General features: G+C 47.5%; 1 protein-coding gene across 1 annotated transcript in view; it reads right to left on the bottom strand.

The window, feature by feature from the left end:
- The window catches only part of LYPD1 (LY6/PLAUR domain containing 1), a gene marked incomplete at its 3' end in the record, with an annotated part of 37,809 nt that overhangs the window by 18,935 nt on the left and 1,381 nt on the right, over positions 1 to 17,493 (bottom strand). Inside the window, exon 2 of the mRNA XM_084893317.1 lies at positions 16,697 to 16,834. Coding sequence (XP_084749443.1) covers positions 16,697 to 16,834 — 138 coding nt within the window. The remainder of the gene's footprint in view (positions 1 to 16,696; positions 16,835 to 17,493) is intronic.

Consider the following 17,493-nt stretch of genomic DNA (forward strand, 5'->3'; position numbering starts at 1 on the left):
ATGAGAGAAAATCATTGATCAGCTATCTCCTGCATGCTCCCTCCTGGGGATCGAGCTACAACCCAGGCATGTATCCTGATTGGGAATCGAACTGTGACCTCTTGGTTCATAGGCTGACATCAACCACTGAGCAACACCAGCTGAGCCAACCTAGTCTTTCTTAGTTACAACGTGACATTTTTGCCTCATCTGCCTTGTTCCTTGTTTTGCTTCTCAGTTTCTGGGAAAGAAAAAAAACATAACCACGGAGCATTCTCCAGACACTACCGGGTTCCATGGTCTTCCGTTTGCAGTGTACTAAAACCTCATTCTTTGGTGGCGATCCTCTCTAGAAGTATTTGCCTACTGGTCTCTATTCCACATAGTCTCTGGCCATGGAGACTCAGACACAGTAACCCTCTAGCCCCGGTCTTGCTGGTGAGCTGAGCTGCATTGGCTCAGGAAAGGATGTGGAGCACTGCGCTCACCTCACCCCTGCCGATGGGCATGCCGTTTCGGTCCATCGCCGAGAGTGTGGGGCTGCAGTTCTAGGAGGACCTCCCTGCTATACGCATGCTTCTAAAATAAGTCATTTTCCTGGTTTTCTTACTTTAGTCTCTGCCCCCATGGCCAATTAAAATAGGGGCATAAAGCGTGTGTTTTCTCCTCTTTATGAACCATCCTGCCTTTATGTTTTCCAATAGTTTGCTTTGCCTCTGATCTCTGTGCTGCTGCAGAGATGGAAATTTCTAAACAGAGCCTTTAATAGTCCATTACTTTTCACCTCTTGTTCTATAATTTGGTTTTGGTTTTAAAGTCGAACTTCCATGGCAAACTGCCATGCGCGTGAATACCCGTCTGGGAGTGAGACTAATCTTCCTCTACTCGGAAAATAACCAGCGCTTTCTGCACCAGAGTTATGATTATGTCCCCATAAACATTCATGCAGGACTAGGAACAGCTCCTCAAAGAAAAAATGCTCGGAAGCGGGTAATTGGAATGAACTATGAGCATTTCACGGAGCTTTGAAAGAAAGTGCAAAAAGATGGATCTCCGATCTGTTCCCATGCGTTGTGTTTTTGTCTTGAAGGAACACCACGTGAGGAGCCGTACAGTCTCTGCATCTCAGTGGGAACATCTTGGGGAGAAAGGGCTTTCCGTACGTGTGCCGTGGGCACCGTTCCTCAGGCGTCACAAGAGAAGCCCTGGCAGGTGGTCCTCTCTGGGCGGTGCTGTGTCCTGGCTCTCACCTGCTTTGCCTTTGCCATGGATGTGACTATTCTAAAAGCCAAAGAAACCCGTCCATTTGAGCTGCAGACGGCTGTACAAAGCAAATGAAAATGCTAACAACCTGTTTTTTAAAGTCCCTCCTCCCCAAAAGGGAAATAGCAATTCTGCACGACATGTCCATGCTGACGCTGAGCCTCAGACCCTGCAGCCCAGCTGGTAGGCCAGAGAGAGAGAGGAATGCTAACGAGTGGCAATGACCCCTGAGAGTACCAATATAGGTGCCTGTTAAAACAGCAGCCGCAACAACAACAAAACAGACATGAAGGGAAATCCATCGAGAACATTCCTTTTCCTCGTAATAGGGATGGGTGGATTTCATTACCCAGAAGCCTCTGATTGCCCTTCCCAAAGTTTTTTGTTGAGTTTCATTTTCAAGGCTGTTAACCGCTGGTGCCAACTTAATTATGGCAAGCAAACAACCAAGCCATAATGCACGAGGCCAATGGTTAGTTTTACGTCCGTTTTGCATTAGATTTGGGCTTCTCTGCTCGTTTATAATATTCTGAGCCAGAAAGGTTTCTGCACAGTCAGTTGCTTTTCCTCGGCGGGTGTCTTTGTCCCCCCGGTTTGCCACAGGGGAAGGAGGGAATAGATATTTATGACTTATTATCTCAGCATTAACAGTGCCCTTCAATGATTTATGAAACGGCTCTTGCATTTTTAACCTTGGCGTCTTTCAGATCATTGTTCTGAAGTGGTAAGATTTACATAGTGGAGCACAAAGATCCATCAACAGTTTCTTGCATACAAATTCACCCAACTGTAGGAAAAAATGGAGTTCTTGGTTGCATAATGGCTCCAAATGGGATGAGCAGAGAATATCCAAGCGTTTAATCCAAAGCACCCTTGTATTTGTCACCGTGAGCATGGCATTCTTATCTACAGAAAATATCCTCACACTAAAACGCAGTTATACTTACGTCACGTATCCGTGAACAAAAATTCTAGAATGTCATGTACATCTTGACTAAACTCCTGGTACATGAGTTCCTTTCCCTTTCAAATTGTGGCAATGATTCATGATGAAGCATTCGGTGTTCATTTTGGGCAAAAGGGCAGTGATGCTTGGGACAGCAAATCGCCCCCGCTCTTTTTCCTGAGGCCCCCGGAAGCTCTGTGCTGGGATTTCCCCAGTTTTGAGCAGGGATTTCTCCAAAGATGATTTGGTAGACACTGACAGGGGCCACCCACAGCCTCCATGTGCCTTCGTCCTCACAGCAAGTAGTGGCCACGAGATGGCGCTCCGACCAGTGAAAGGCAGGCGGAATTCCCTTGAGGGACTTGGGGAGCGCTTTGTTTTCTTATTAAAAGGAAAAGCTGAAGAGAACAGCTCCTTGGTGCTGTCCCTTCCCTTTCATGGGAATATAAGCAGCTGCCCTGTTACCAACAGGCAACAAGCCAGGAGCTAAAAGGCCCACGTGCTTCGGAAAGTGAGGAGGAAAAGGGAGAGAGCCTAGGTCTTTGATGACATTACTGAGCTGTGAGAAAAACCCCCAGGCCGCCTACTTCTGGACCAACTTATCAGGCAAACAATCAATGTCTCTGGCTCAAGTCCCTGTTACTGGCAGCACAACCATTCTTACCTGACACACAGTGAGCCTAGGGTGGAGGCAGGAACATAACAGAATCTGGCAGAGGGTTACTCCTCTTTTGAAACCAGGCCCCACACACTAAGGGAGGGACAGGCCCCACAGACTAAGGAGGGGGACAGGCCCCACACACTAAGGGAGGGACAGGCCCCACACACTAAGGGAGGGACAGGCCCCACAGACTAAGGGCGGGACAGGCCCCACACACTAGGGAGGGACAGGCCCCACACACTAGGGAGGGACAGGCCCCACACACTAGGGAGGGACAGGCCCCACACACTAAGGGAGGGACAGGCCCCACACACTAAGGGAGGGACAGGCCCCACACACTAAGGAAGGGACAGGCCCCACACACTAAGGGAGGGACAGGCCCCACACACTAAGGGAGGGACAGGCCCCACACACTAAGGGAGGGACAGGCCCCACACACTAAGGGAGGGACAGGCCCCACACACTAAGAGAGGGACAGGCCCCACAGACTAAGGGAGGGACAGGCCCCACACACTAGGGAGGGACAGGCCCCACAGACTAAGGGAGGGACAGGCCCCACACACTAAGGGAGGGGACAGACCACATGCGTCTTGATGCCCAGGAGCCACTGCAGCCAGAGCTCCGATAGCTTTCACATGGGTGTGATGAACGTGTTACTAATGGCATTCAATAAGCAGAGCAAGAACACAAGCAATGAGTGGAGTCTTACAGTTCAGCGAGATAGTGTCAGTGCAAGACGGGCAGTAGGAAAGCAAAAGTAGCCTTTCCCCCAAATCCCGCTGTGGTGTAGCTTGCCCACACCACATGGCCTGGAAGTACATTTGCAGCGGAAAGTCTGGCTGCCTCTCTGTTGTGGAGCATATCCATCTGCATTCTTAATTTACTCCTCCTGCAGGGAGAGGCCCAGAGGTTTGCTGGGGAACTCTCCCTGGGGGTGGGGGAGGTTTCTTTCTCCCGAAGGGAATTCATGACCGAGGTGGGTCACAGAGAGTTCCAACAACTTAAACCATCCGCAGAGCCTGGCTGGCTGCCTCAGTTGGTTGCAGTGCTGTCCTGTATACCAAAAGGTTGGGGGTTCAATTCCCAGTCCGGGCACATACCTAGGTTGTGGGTTCTATGCCAAGTGGGGGTGCATATGGGAGGCAACCAATTTGAAGTTTTTCTCTCACTTCTTCTCTTTCCAAATCAGTAAACACATTCTAGGGTGAGGATTAAAAACACTGAACTGGGAGCTGATAGGATTGGCTGGGTGGTGACCAGTCCCCCAGCTAGCATGACTCCCAAGTTATCTCGGTGTGTGTGTGTGTGTTTCCAGAAAACACTCCTTGTCAGCAGCATGGGCAGACCAGTTTGAAAGCAAGCTGACAAATAGGAAAGCTGGTGGATTACACTTCAGAGCTGTTCTTTAAATGACAATTGTTACTAACAGGGATTAGCTGGCTATTTCTAGTTTAACTAAGAAGGATAAGGTATATTAAACTAATATCTATTCTATTTTTCTTCTTATGCTAGAGATTTAAACTCCTTCATTTCTGATATAATATTTTTAAGTTGCTGATATATCTGTTTAGATTTAATTTTTATTCAAATTACTCGTTCAGCAAATATTTTTTGAGGGTCTATATATCAGTGAGTGGTGATCATGTGTGTATGCATGTTTGCATGTATGAACAACAGGGAGGATGTAAAAGGGGGAGGGAGATTGAGAGATAGAGAGAGATGGGCATAGTATCTTTTCAGGGGTCAGTGTACAGAAATGAAGAGCATGAATGAACTCCGATGAAGGAAATTAGGAAAAGATGCGCTAAAACACTGGAAGGATCTGGCCCAGTAAAGTGCTGGCCGGAGAACACTGAGCAGACAGCACTGTCAGAACGTCCTTCAGTCATCCTGCCGACACGTCACCTACACCAGACGGTCAGGTCTAGCAGTGCCGCTCCATTCACGCAGGTAAGCAGGGCCCCATGGGACTCAGGTTCCACAGGGCCTGGCTAGTCTCTTTGGAGTTTCACCCACTCTTAGTGAAAACGACCCCTTCTGACTCACTTTATTTTATTTTTTTATTTTTATTTTTTTATTGATTTCAGAGGGGAAGAGGGAGAGAGAGATAGAAACATCCATGATGAGAATCATGGATCGGCTGCCTCCTGCACACCCCCCCCCCCCCCCCCCCCCCGGGGATTGAGCCCACAACCCAGGCATGTGCCCTTGACTGGAATCGAACCTGGGACCTTTCAGGTCTCAGGCTGGTGCTCTATCCACTGGGCCAAACCGGCTAGGTCTCACTTTATTCTTCTTTCTCTTCCAACAGCCAGTGGCAGCCTGAGTAGAAAGCTGCCTGCCTTTCAGAGGAAGTTAGCTGATGCTTCGCTCTCCAGGTGCCGCTCCCTCTCTGCCTTTGCCCCTTAAGCAGCTCAATTCTCCAAAGGACCCGGCTGGCTCTGAAGCCCAGATCCCTTGCGCTCCTAACTTGGATGCCTTCCCTGGTGGAAAAACAGTCAACCTCCTGTTTCTGAACAGATTCTCTGAGAGAGACCTGGAAACCCACGTGGTTTGCTAGGATTTGCAGAGCAGTAAAACGGGGTCTGACACCCATCGCCCAGGGCCACCTCACACACCTGCTTCCCGGATGCTCTGAGGAAGCCTCTCCATGGAGGGAGGACCACGCTGCACATTTGTATTCGCGCTGAACACTGCACACGCTGGCTCTGGGGCTGAGCAACGCCTAGTGCTGCTGCCTCGGGCGCTGTCTCCCATCCCTCTGCTCTCCCGAATAAGCCCAAGAAATAGAAAAACATAAAAAGCTATTGTCCATGTCCAGTGAGAAATGAAAACCACTGGACCAAGGACCACAACTTCCTTAAAATAATTCAGCACTCCATCACTTTTGCATCTGGATCCCTCTCCTGCTTTGCAAGTCATAAAGCCGAAACAACACCTTGAAACATCAGGGCTTTACTCTATTTTATTCTTTACAAACAAACAAACAAAAAAAAAAAAAACAACCCAGCAATTTATCACAAACTCCATGGTTTCACCTTACCTACAGCATTTAATTCAGTTCATCCCCTGCTTTGCTTTGAACTGTTAGAGACAATCAGAAAGTTGAAAGCAATTTATTAATAAGATAACATGCCCTATAGCATCAATTTCCAATGCTTTTCATCTCATAGCACACATAAACTCATTACTAAAATTCTGCAGCACACCCAAAATTATATTATATATTTTGTCAATCTGACAAAAAAATAGGTATACTTTTCATCCATTCACACCAGACAGCTATTGTTGTGTTGACTGCTGTTGTTTTTTAATTTGGAAATCTAAGGGAAAGAAGTCAGTGACCCTGGCTAGTCAGGTTTCACAGGTTTTAAAAATTCTTGTGGCACATCAGTTGAAAATCACTGCCCTAGAGCTCTGGCCAATGAAACCAGTTTCTGAATCACAATGTAGCCACAGTCCGCAGTTTACCAGAGAGCAAGAATGGCACCTATACATATAACACTCCAATATGCAAATAGACCAAACAGAACAACCTAACAACTGGTTGCTATGACGTGTGCTGACCACCAAGGGGCACGCATGGAACATGGCCGGCATCTGCAACATTGGCAGCATGAAAAATGGTGGGCATTGGCAGAGCAGGTGAGTGGGGGCCTCCAGACCACGGCAGGGCACTGGTCACTGTCATTGGGGTGAGCCTCTGGTGGTTACTGAAAATTCTTTGCTCCTGCACACGCCATGGTCCCACTGGGTGCTCACCTGCTGCTGGCGCTGGCCCCGATCACTCAGCGCCGTCAGTGGGTCGTGGGTGCAAGTGGCTGCCAGCCCGATTGCCCCTGAGGGCTTCTCCACCTCTCCCCCTGCTTCTGAGGGGCCACCAGGGCCAGCAGCCACAGCTCACACCCACTGCTGGCACCAGCCCAAATTGCTCCATGCTGTCAGTGGGTGCAAGCAGGGCCAGCACCATCAGAGTGTGGGAGCCATAGTGGCAGGAGCAGGGCTGCTGGCAGACAAGGGACTGGGGGCCATGGTGAGAAGGTCCAGGTGGGGGCATAGAGGTTGAGCCGAGACCCACCCTGTGCCCACTGCAGCCTCATGACCCATAGTTCCTTTCAAGGTGCAGGAATCTGTGCATTGGGCCCCTAGCATATTACTATAATTCTTGTGTTTCCCTGCAAGCTGACTGATTCATCACAGATTTAACTGAGACTCTAAGTTATAGATAAGGCCTTTTGTGGAGTGCGGGGAAGGAAACACGCTATTTTTTAACCTGTACTTGTCCTGGCCCTATAATACAATCCCTTCTACCACAATGAAGACTACAAGGAAGAATCAGCTTAGTTTTAAAGAAGAGAATTACAAAGGAGAGATTTCCCACTTCTTGAGGAGAAAAGGGTTCTGCCTGCATAAAGGGCATAATCAAGAATTTGGTTTAGGACAAAAAGGCTGGGCTTGTACTCACTGAGTACTCAGTGTAGATGACCTGCCTGTGCCTGAATCCTCTCTCCTTAACAAAACCCTCTCCCCGGAGTCCCTCTGCACCTTTCTCACCTCAGCCTTCTCAAGGGAAGAGAGAAATGGACTGATCACAATGCTTAGCCTTAGGAAAGAAAAGTCCTCTGAGCACCACAGCGTTCTCACCTGTAAAGTTATAAATTAAGGTCTCTCCTAGACTAAGAGGTGCATCTTTTTTTTTTCTTCTTTCAATATTATTTTGTACTAACCACAGAGTAGTGTTGGGACAATCATATACTTTACAAAGTGATTCTCCACCCCTGATGTTTTCTGGCACCATAGTTATTACAATATTATTTTAATATGTTTTTATTGATTTCAGATAGAGGAAGGGAGAGGGAGGGACAGAAACATCAATGATGAGAATCACTGATAGGCTGCCTCCCGCGTATCCCCCACAGGTTGATGCTCAGTTATTACAATATTATTGATTATATTCCCTATTTTATACCTTACATCCCTGTGACTATTTTATAACTTCCAATCTGTACTTCTTAATCCCTTCACTTCTTTCACCCAGTTCCCTAAACCCCCTCCCTTCCTGCAAGCACCAGTCTGTTCTCTGTGTCTATGATTCTGTTTCTGTTTTGTTGGTTCATTTATTTTGTTCTTTACATTTCACATGTAATTGAAATCATATATTTGTCTGTCTCTGACTGGCTTATTTCACTTAGCACAATACCCTCTAGTCAGTTCATCCATGTAGTCACAAATGGTAAGATTTCATTTTTTTTTTTTTCTTTTCTTAAAAAAAACCAACATTTTATTAATTTTTTTTTTTTTTTTTTTTTTTTTTTTTTTTTTTTTTTACAGAGAGGAAGGGAGAGGGATAGAGAGCTAGAAACATTGATGAGAGAGAAATATCTATCAGCTGCCTCTTGCACACCCCCTACTGGTACCTGCAACCAAGGTACATGCCCTTGACTGGAATTGAACCCAGGACCCTTCAGTCTGCAGGCTGATGCTCTATCCACTGAGCCAAACCAGTCAGGACAATTTCATTCTTTTTTTATAGCCAAGTAATATTTCATTATATATATGTACCATTGCCTTTTTATCCACTCATCTATTGATGGACACTGAATTGTTTCCATATCTTGGCTATTTGCTTCCATGATTCTTGAGGGCTGTGGTCTATGGGTGAGGCCAGTTGTAGGGATCACTGATAAGAGCTTCAGGTCAGGACTAACCCATCCAGGTATCTGAGGATTCCCTTCATTCAAGATCCCTTCATTGAAAAGCACATTAACTCTTTAATACATGGCAGTGGAGGAAGAGGCAGTGGATGGAAGCCCACTACCTGGCACAAAGCAGAAGCTTGATGAACATAAATTCCATTCAACTCACTGAAATGACTTGCTCTTGGCACAAGTTTTTAGTTCAACTCAACAAATTGGCTAATTAGTCAATGCAGTCCCAAAGTTCACAGCATGCCCCATCCCACCCCCACTCTCTAATTCAGGGATTTGCCAAATCTAAGTTTTTCTCTTCAGATCCCTGCACAAGCAAAAGAAAGCATGCATCTCAAAATGGGAAGTGAAATGGATGAGCCTTGAAAATGTTATCTTCAGTGAAAATCAGCCATGAAGACCACATACTGTCTTATTCCATTTATCTGAAATATCCAGAACAGGCAAATCCACAGAGATAGAAAGTACACTGCTAACAGGTACAGGGGTTCATTTTAGGCAAATAAAAATATCCTGACATTAGAAATATATCTGCAATTCAGTTATATTCACAACTTTAAGTATATTCAAAGCCACTGAATTGTTCATATTAAAAGGGTTATCCTATATAATAAAAGGCTAATGTACAAATCCACTGAACTTGGGACAACTGGTTGCTATGATGCACACTTACTACCAGGGGGCAGATGCTCAATGCAGAAACTGCCCCCTGGTGGTCAGTGCACCTCAGCCAGAAGTGGGGAATGGGCCTAATCCTGCAGGTGGGTGGATATCCCGTGAGGAGTCCTGGACTGCAAGAGGCACAGGCGAGGCTGAGGAACTCCCTCTCCGCCCCCCCCCCCCCCCCCCCCGCTTCCTTCCAGTGCACAAATGTCATGCACTGGGCCTCTAGTATCTCAATAAAATTGTTACTAAAAATGTAAAAAGATAAATATACAGAATGTTATTGTAATGATCAAAAACCTCCTGGGGACAGGGATGGCTTGAATTTCAGTCCACCTGGCTGTGTGGTCTTGAGCAAATTGCTGAACCTCTCTGCATCTCAGATTCACCAACCATCAAGTAAGGATATTGCCTCACTGTGAACCTTCTAGGGCAGCTATGTGGATCCTACTATAAGGAACTGAAGGCTAAATTCGAAGACTCCTTCAGTGTGAGAGACGGGACGTGGTGTGCAGAGTGAGTTAGGCAGAGCTGGGGGCAGCCTTCTGAGGCAGGAGGCTGGTGGCTGGAGCAGGTCCTGGTGAGCATCTTACAGGTTTCCCTTTTTTTAGGATTAATTCCTTCAGATGGTTATTCTCACTGTCTCTCTGTATCTCACAAGAAAACAGATGGCCTGCCTCCGCATTTTCTAAGGGGGGGAAGCTGAGCCTGTGGGGACGTGAAGTACCCTCTTCAGTTACCAAGCCTGGGAAGCTGGGACAGGAATGCTTTCTTCCCTAATGAAGCGAATACCCTTTCCATCCGACAACTAAAAGCAGGGCTGGGTGCTGAAGCCTTCCGCACCGCGTGCTAATAAAACTTTGCCAGGTTTGCTGGAGCCTAAGTCAGTCAATCACTCCAGAAGTATGAGGGGGACAATAGGGAGAGGCAGGGAGGCAGGGGAACTCAATTGTAGATTCAGAAGTTCTGGTGCCAGGAATATGTCAGGGAAGCACGTTCCCTTTACAAAGTTCAAAGGAAACAGTGTCAGTTTTGTTTTCATCCTTAGTTCCACTTTTCACTTGGGAGAAAACCCTCGCTTTGAAGCCTCTCTGTTTAAACTCATTAGGAAAACCAGCAATGAGGGAAGCTTTCACGAAGTCTTGATGGGAGGAATTAGTGTTAGGGGAGATCCGGATGGGATCAGTCTTCAAAGGGTTCGTCTGCGGAGAGGCCGGGTCATCTATGGCGGCCTGTTCAGCTGGAAAGTTAACATCAATAAACACTCCACTTACCGGAGAGGCCCAGGGACGAGAGACACTGGACGTCCCTCTGCAAACACTGCCTCTGACGCCAGCCATGCCCTCTGCATGGAAGATGGACGCTTTTCCAAAACTAAGGGGGCAACTCATGGGAAGATGCCTTGGCCCGAGAGAAAGGGGTTGTGTCCCACCAGGAAGGAGGAAGTGATATTGACATTCACTGTACAGAGCCTCCCCCTGTGTGATCCACAACTTGATTGAAGTCGACACGGAAACCTTTCTAGCAGGGCTGATGTTAATACACGAGGATATGTTTCCTGATATCTGAATCTTCTTCTGAGTTTTTTAACCTGTTGAAGTCGTCTTGGCAAAGTTAAAATATGGCAAAAAAATTTTTTTTAATCTTTGTCTTTTCACTTTATTCTTAGAGCACAGTCTATAGCCCTTCTGACTAATGCAAAAATGGTTTGGAGAGGAAAGGCATAAAGAATGGCAGTGGGATGTCTCACAGGGAGACGGGGAGAGCACTGAGAGGAGAAGAAAGGTATGGGGCAGACAGGGCCCTGGAAGACGAACAGATATCAAGGTGATCCTAACAAAACGGTTCTGGGAAAAGCAGCTGTTAGAAAGCGCCTTCCTGCCTGCCACACAATAGGCATAAGTAATTAGCGTTCTGAACATCTGTCAAGAAGGGGACTTAACATTTCCATTTTTCTTACAAGAATTATGTGTGTGTGTGTGTGTGTGTGTGTGAAGATATATACAGATGGTCAGTCCCCAACTTGTAATGGCTCAACTTACAATTTTCCTACTTTTGATAGTGTGAGAGCAATGTGCATTCTGTAGAAACCAAGTAGGTAAACTATGATGTTTGGTAGCTGAGGTGCATGAAAATACATTTCCAACTTAAGAATATTTTTAACTTATAATGGGTTTATCAGAACTAACCCCTTCATAATTTGAAAAACATCTATACAGGCAAAAATGTATCAATACACATACAATCAGAGGTATGATGTGTGTGCATGTGTGCAGGTGCACACCTGGGAAAGAATGCAGGTGTGATTAGCAGAACTGGCCCACCCCAATGACTGGCTACAGCCTAATCCCTTAAATTGTGGTGAAATTAAGCAGAGCGCAGACTTAAGAAAACATGGGCCATGGTTATCTTTCCATGAGTGGATGACTGATTCTTTGAGAGTCCTCACTTGCCATCTTTTATTTTGCTTATGAGAAAATAAGGCATAAAATTAACCTATCCAAGGCATGGAGCTCTCCTGCCCAACTGAATGAGCAACTAAGTAACCCAAAAGGAAAATCGCCATTGCTCATACAACCATAATGCAGATGCAACATGGCATATAAATCAGTAACTCTTGTATTGCAAAACAGACAAATAGATTAATGCTTGTTGCAGAGGATGGGTGAAGAGATCGATTAGGTTACTGATTCAGACCATGAACTTTCTCTCAATATACTGCATTTAACTTTTAAATAAGGTTTTGGAGAACCTGTAACATTTTGCTCACTTGACAGAGCTATATTTTACTGAGGGCAGAAATTGGCTAGTCTATAAAAATTAAATTATGCCCGCTTCCCTGTATCTAGTCAAGAGGAAAAGCTCTAATTACAAGATTGCGCTGTCAAACAAATGCAAATTCGCATTCTTTACACCCTGGTTGTAACAATTCAAATGGGGTGGGGAGCTCCTATTCTGAAATGAAAATCAATATGTGAAATATTTTTCAGAGTGCAGTAAAAAGCAAAAAAAAGTCACTATCAAGGGTGATGGTGAGTTGTTAACTCATTATGTGTAGAGCTAGTGAGAGGAAGGGAACATCTAACAATCTGTTAGTAAGGACCATGGAAGAAGCAGAGTCAAAGGTCCCATCCCCGCAGCTGGGCGTTACTGCTCCAGAAATGGCCAAGGGGATAGAGCGATGGAAAATAAATCTCAGCCCGATAGGAATGGCAGGCACCCTGGGGAACAGGTAAAGGTTAATTTTAAATGAACATCCCAACTGAAAACTAAATGTACCTGCCTCAAAACTCAAAGAGCTGAGTTTGCAGACTTAATCCAGAAAGGACTAACTGAATGCCTGGGCATATTGCATTGCTGGTATTTTTTGGAAAGAGTGTGTCTTTCATTACTGTTTAATGTCAAACTTGCTCGGTTCATTAAAATCTCGTAGCCCATTTAAAACTCTGCTTTTTCCTGTATTACATACGAAAAATGCCAGTCCACATAACACTCAAGCTAAACATCCTTTGCTGGGTTCTCCTATTCTTTCAATACCCGCTTTGTGGCCTGTCCACTCAGCTTGTTCGCTCTGCCTGCTCAGGTGAGTCTGGCAGACATGAAAGCTGTCTGAGTCTTGAGCACTTTGCCTTCTTGAACTTTGCAGGCGAAACTGGCAGCATATTTTACTGTATAAGGTGCCCTTTCGTAACAGTTGGCTGGTGGACTTGGATCGGATGCCTAACTTTTCTGGCCCTGGCTTTCCTCCCTGGGACACTCAAGTCTGCTCCAGATCAGCACTTCACAACTTAGGGCACCTCAGGGTCGCTTGGGGAGTTTATGGAAGACCGGATGGCAGCTATACCACAGACTTCTTGGGGGGCAGGGGGAGGCAGGTGGGGCAAGGGAGGACCCAGGCATGTGGACTTGAATAAAAGTTCCCAAAGATTCCTACGTGTACCCTTTACTGTGATTCACGGGGCCCTTTCAGCTCTGACACACAAAGATTCTCAGCACAATACACGTTACTGATCAAACAAAAATCCTGACTTAGATTCCTAATAGCATCATGGAACAGGCAGTATTTCCTCCAGGTTGGAGAAGTTGGCCCTGCAGTAGAACTGAATGCTGGTGGGTTTTGACCTCGGGAAACAAGGGATTCCGAAGAGGACTGACCACCAGACTGAATGAAATCCTCCGAGTAAAGTGCGGAGCCTGAGGGTAGAGCTGAGGCCCAGGGCACCCCCAGAAGACAGCCCTCCATGATGGTACTACGCTGCGGTCACTTAATCAGCAATGGTTGGCTCTCCATGGCTACCAACAAGAGGAGAATTAATAGTCACTTAATTGATTGGTCTCTAACAATTACCTAGAAATAAAGATGGAAGGACTTTGAATGACCAGCCGCCCCTGGACATCACTCTTCTGATTCAGGAACATGTATCTGTCTGCTTTCTATTGCATTTAGGCTCTGAAATGCTGCACAGGACTGCCATCCTTCTCCTCGTAGCTGGTTTTCCCTTCATGCCCATCAGCTGTGTGTTTCTCAGCCTTCACAAATGAGACCGCCTCATCACTTCCATCTCTGTCCCCCCGGGCCTACGACACATGGCCAGAGGAACCTGGTGTGGAGATAAGGTGATCATCTTGACCGAGCCAATAGCAACTTCAGGCCAGGCACCTGCCCCCGTCTGTGCTGCAGTTTTCCGTGGATTAAGTGGTGTTACAATGCCTGCTGGGCCTTTTTTAGTGTGGCTTGGCGAAGGGAATGGAGCCGATGACACACAGCACATTGAAATGATGTGTGGTGTTCATCTTCGGCGTGCTTTTAGAGAGGAAGCAATTCCTCTTTGAAAAAGGACACCACTTCTGGCAGTAATTTGGTTCGGAGCTTTCTCCTTATCTCCACCAGGTCCCAGGTTTATAAAACATGATGCCCGGGTAAGCCTCGAGGATTCTGAACTTCCTACCGTGTCCACAGTGCAGCGCCCTTTTTTTCTGGCTCTAACCTACTGCCGGAAGGAAGCTGTTCATATTCTAACGTAACAGAGTTCAGAGGGACCCCGGTTCTCATCACAGCAGCCCCTCTGGCGGAAGGGCAGTGACTCTTGCTCAGGCACAGTGCTCGGGAATGAAACGTGTAGAAAAGAAACAGCTTGTCGAAATCATCTTTTTCAATCTCGACTAAAGGCTCATCACTAAGTTTTGTTCTGTTTTACCTTTTCAATAGCCAGAATCCCGTATGACAAAGCAATGCAGACGGCTTATCTCGGGACAGGTTATTCTTGTGAGCAATTGCATTGCAGATTGCGCAGAAGAGGGATTCTGGCAGCAAGAAGCCAGACCTGGACCATAAGGACTTTTAAACCACACATCACCAAATCATAGCACAGTGACGGCCATCTGCTCCCCAACAGCTGCAGTAGCCACAAGGCATTTCCAGCCCCTTCTCCGGGAAGACATTACTTTCCCAGAAGGGAAAACTGGCTTAAAAAGGACAACCCTTGCTGTAATTTGCCACTTGGTTAAGGAGGTCATTTAACTGATGATTGCCAGAGGGAAGGGTGTGTGTGGCAAATAGGAGGTAAAGGGGGTATAAATGGTGATGGAAGGACATTTGACTTGGGGAGGTAAACATACAATACAAAGATGATGTCTTGTAGAACTGTATACCTGAAACCTGTATACTTTTCCTTAAGTCCTCCAACCTAATCAGAAACTGGGTTTCTCCGACTGGACGAATGTCTCCCAGAGCAGTGGCTGGAACTCTCATAAGACTGGGGTCTCCACAATAGGCGCTATGGAAATCTGTATAATTTTATTAACCCGTTTCACCCCCTATAAATTCATTGTTTTTAAAAAGGAGGTCATTTGACGGTTCAATCCCTCCTTCAGGCTCTGTGGGCAGTGCAGTTCAGCAAACCAAAGAGGAGCAGGCTTTAGTTCACTCAGCAGCATTCACCACAGGATGCTGTAGGGCAGTGGTTCTCAACCTTCCTAATGCTGTGACCCTTTAATACAGCTCCTCATGTTGTGGTGACCCCCGACCATAAAATTATTTTCATTGCTACTTCATAACTGGAATTTTGCTACTGTTATGAATCGTAATGTAAATATCTGTGTTTTCCGATGGTCTTAGGCCACCCTTGTGAAAGGGTCGTTCAACCCCCAAAGGAGTCACGAACCATAGGATGAGAACCGCTGCTGTAAGGGAACTCACTTTAGATGCAGTATGGCTCCAGCAGCAAAGGCACCTGGGAAATGTTGGCCTCTGCTTAACTCTCTGTAGCCTCAGGTGTGGCTGACTACCTCAAAACAGGGAGAGCCGCCCAGAGATACAGGTCAGGCTCCAGGGAGGAGCTTAGGGAATGCAGAGTGTGCTAACTGCCTGATGGTATCTGTTAACTGAGAAATCCACTGTCCTTTGTGGGGGTCTACATGACCACCCGCCCCATGGGCTTACTATTAACCCCCTAGGAGAAGAGACCCTCTCCTGGGAGGGGTGGACTCGTCCAGGCCGGCCACCACTGGAGCAGCAGCTTTCCTGCGTATGTATGTTATTAAAGCTCTTAGGAATTTGAACAAGGCTGCATGTCAGTTTTTCAGAATCAATCCTGAATTAGAGACTTTGGGGGTTCTCCTCCCAAAAGATGCTATTTCCCATTTTCTCAATATTCTTAAAGTGGCATTTTTTTTTTTTTGTCTATGAGTTTGACTTCGGAAGTGACACTAGAGTTCCACCCATTTCCCCGAAGTTCCAATTGCACTTGGAGGGGCTTTGATTTCTGATAAGAGTGCTGGGAGGAGCTGGGGAGTCCAGCTCCGGGAGAAGACTGGTCAGTGAACAAGGAGGAGTGAACAGGAGGTTTCCTCTCCCAAGACCCCTTTCCCCCTCACATATAGTCCAGCCCTCTCCTCCACCAGCCAGCCAGCCAGCCAGCCACTAAGCCTGGGGGGCTGGGCACCGCATTCCTTCGAAAGATCTTGGCAATCTGTGCCTGGAGTGCCTGGAGTGTGATGCACTAGCTGTGAAACTGAAGAAAGACCCGTAGTGTTCTTCAGAGAAATACGGGGTGGCTCTATGACATAACCCATTTTTCACGCTCTGACCTCTGGGAACTTCCACTAGCTTCATATTTCAGGCTGATACCGCGCGCAGGGCCCTGTCTAGCTGTCGGAGCTGAGCTGCTTATCCATATATTCTGCAGCCTCCGGATCCGCGTTTGGCAGAGGGAGGCGAGGGGAGTAAATAAAAAGAGGAGAGCCACTCATTAAATGCACTTCCCCGCCCGCGTCCCTGGAGGAGAAGCCCTGGTAATTAAGCCTAATGAGATTAAAGGAACTTGGAACTCTTCATTTTCCCAGCACTGGGAGAGTAAATCTGTGATAACCAGGGTGTAGGCATGAATCAAAGTCAGTCCCCTTTTCCTGTAATTTAGCGGTTCCCTGGCTCACAGCGGCCCAGGCGGGGAGGGGAGGGGAGCGGCCGGCTCTTACCCGCGCTTTGCTCCATCACTTCTTTCTGACACATGTCCTGCACGTTCACCGTGCAGTTCACGATGAACTCCGGGGACGAGCAGTCGTTGTTCAGCTGGAACTCCTCACACTGGTAGCACTGGATCTGCAGCGCAGAGCCTGCGGGACAGACGCAGCAGGGTTCAGATCCAGCCCCTGCCAAGACCCCAGGGATACCCGGACCGGACCCTCCCCTGCCCATCCAGCCGCCTGGGTGCTCTGGGCAGCAGGGTTTCCGAGTGAAGCCGACGTGGCTGCAGCCGGCAGGGGGCGGCACGGCGCCCAGAGTCCTGGCGGTGAAGTGGAGGTCTGCCCGCTACACCTGGCCCCGAGCTCCTCACCTGGCCTTCCAGCTCGGAAGTTGCAAGGAGGGGTGTGCAACCCCCGCGACCCAATAGCTCCAGAGACAAGCGTCAGCTCCCGACTGCGCTAAAGGATTTGCCTAATTGTTAATTGGTTACAAATTGCTTAATTACTACTTTGCGACTGCATTCGCAGACGCCCTTTTTAGTTTTACGAATGTTTGAAGTCAGCTTTCCTGGGGCTCAGAGACGCCCAGGAAACCAGCCGGAAACCCGGGAGGAAGTGCCAGACACCGAGCACCTCTGAGCCCCCAGTCCCGGCCTCTCCCAGGGACGTTCCCGCTGGAGGAGGCGCGTGTGTGCGCGGGCATGCACCCCAGGCCGCTACACCACAGCCCTTTCTCCCCAGCTAAAGGGGCCACCCCCTGGCCAGGGTGCCCGGTTGGGGTCCCAGCTCTGCAGAGCTCAATCGGAAGA

Source organism: Pipistrellus hanaki (genome assembly GCF_964339955.1).
Source record: "Pipistrellus hanaki genome assembly, chromosome: 8".
Lineage (NCBI taxonomy): Eukaryota > Metazoa > Chordata > Mammalia > Chiroptera > Vespertilionidae > Pipistrellus > Pipistrellus hanaki.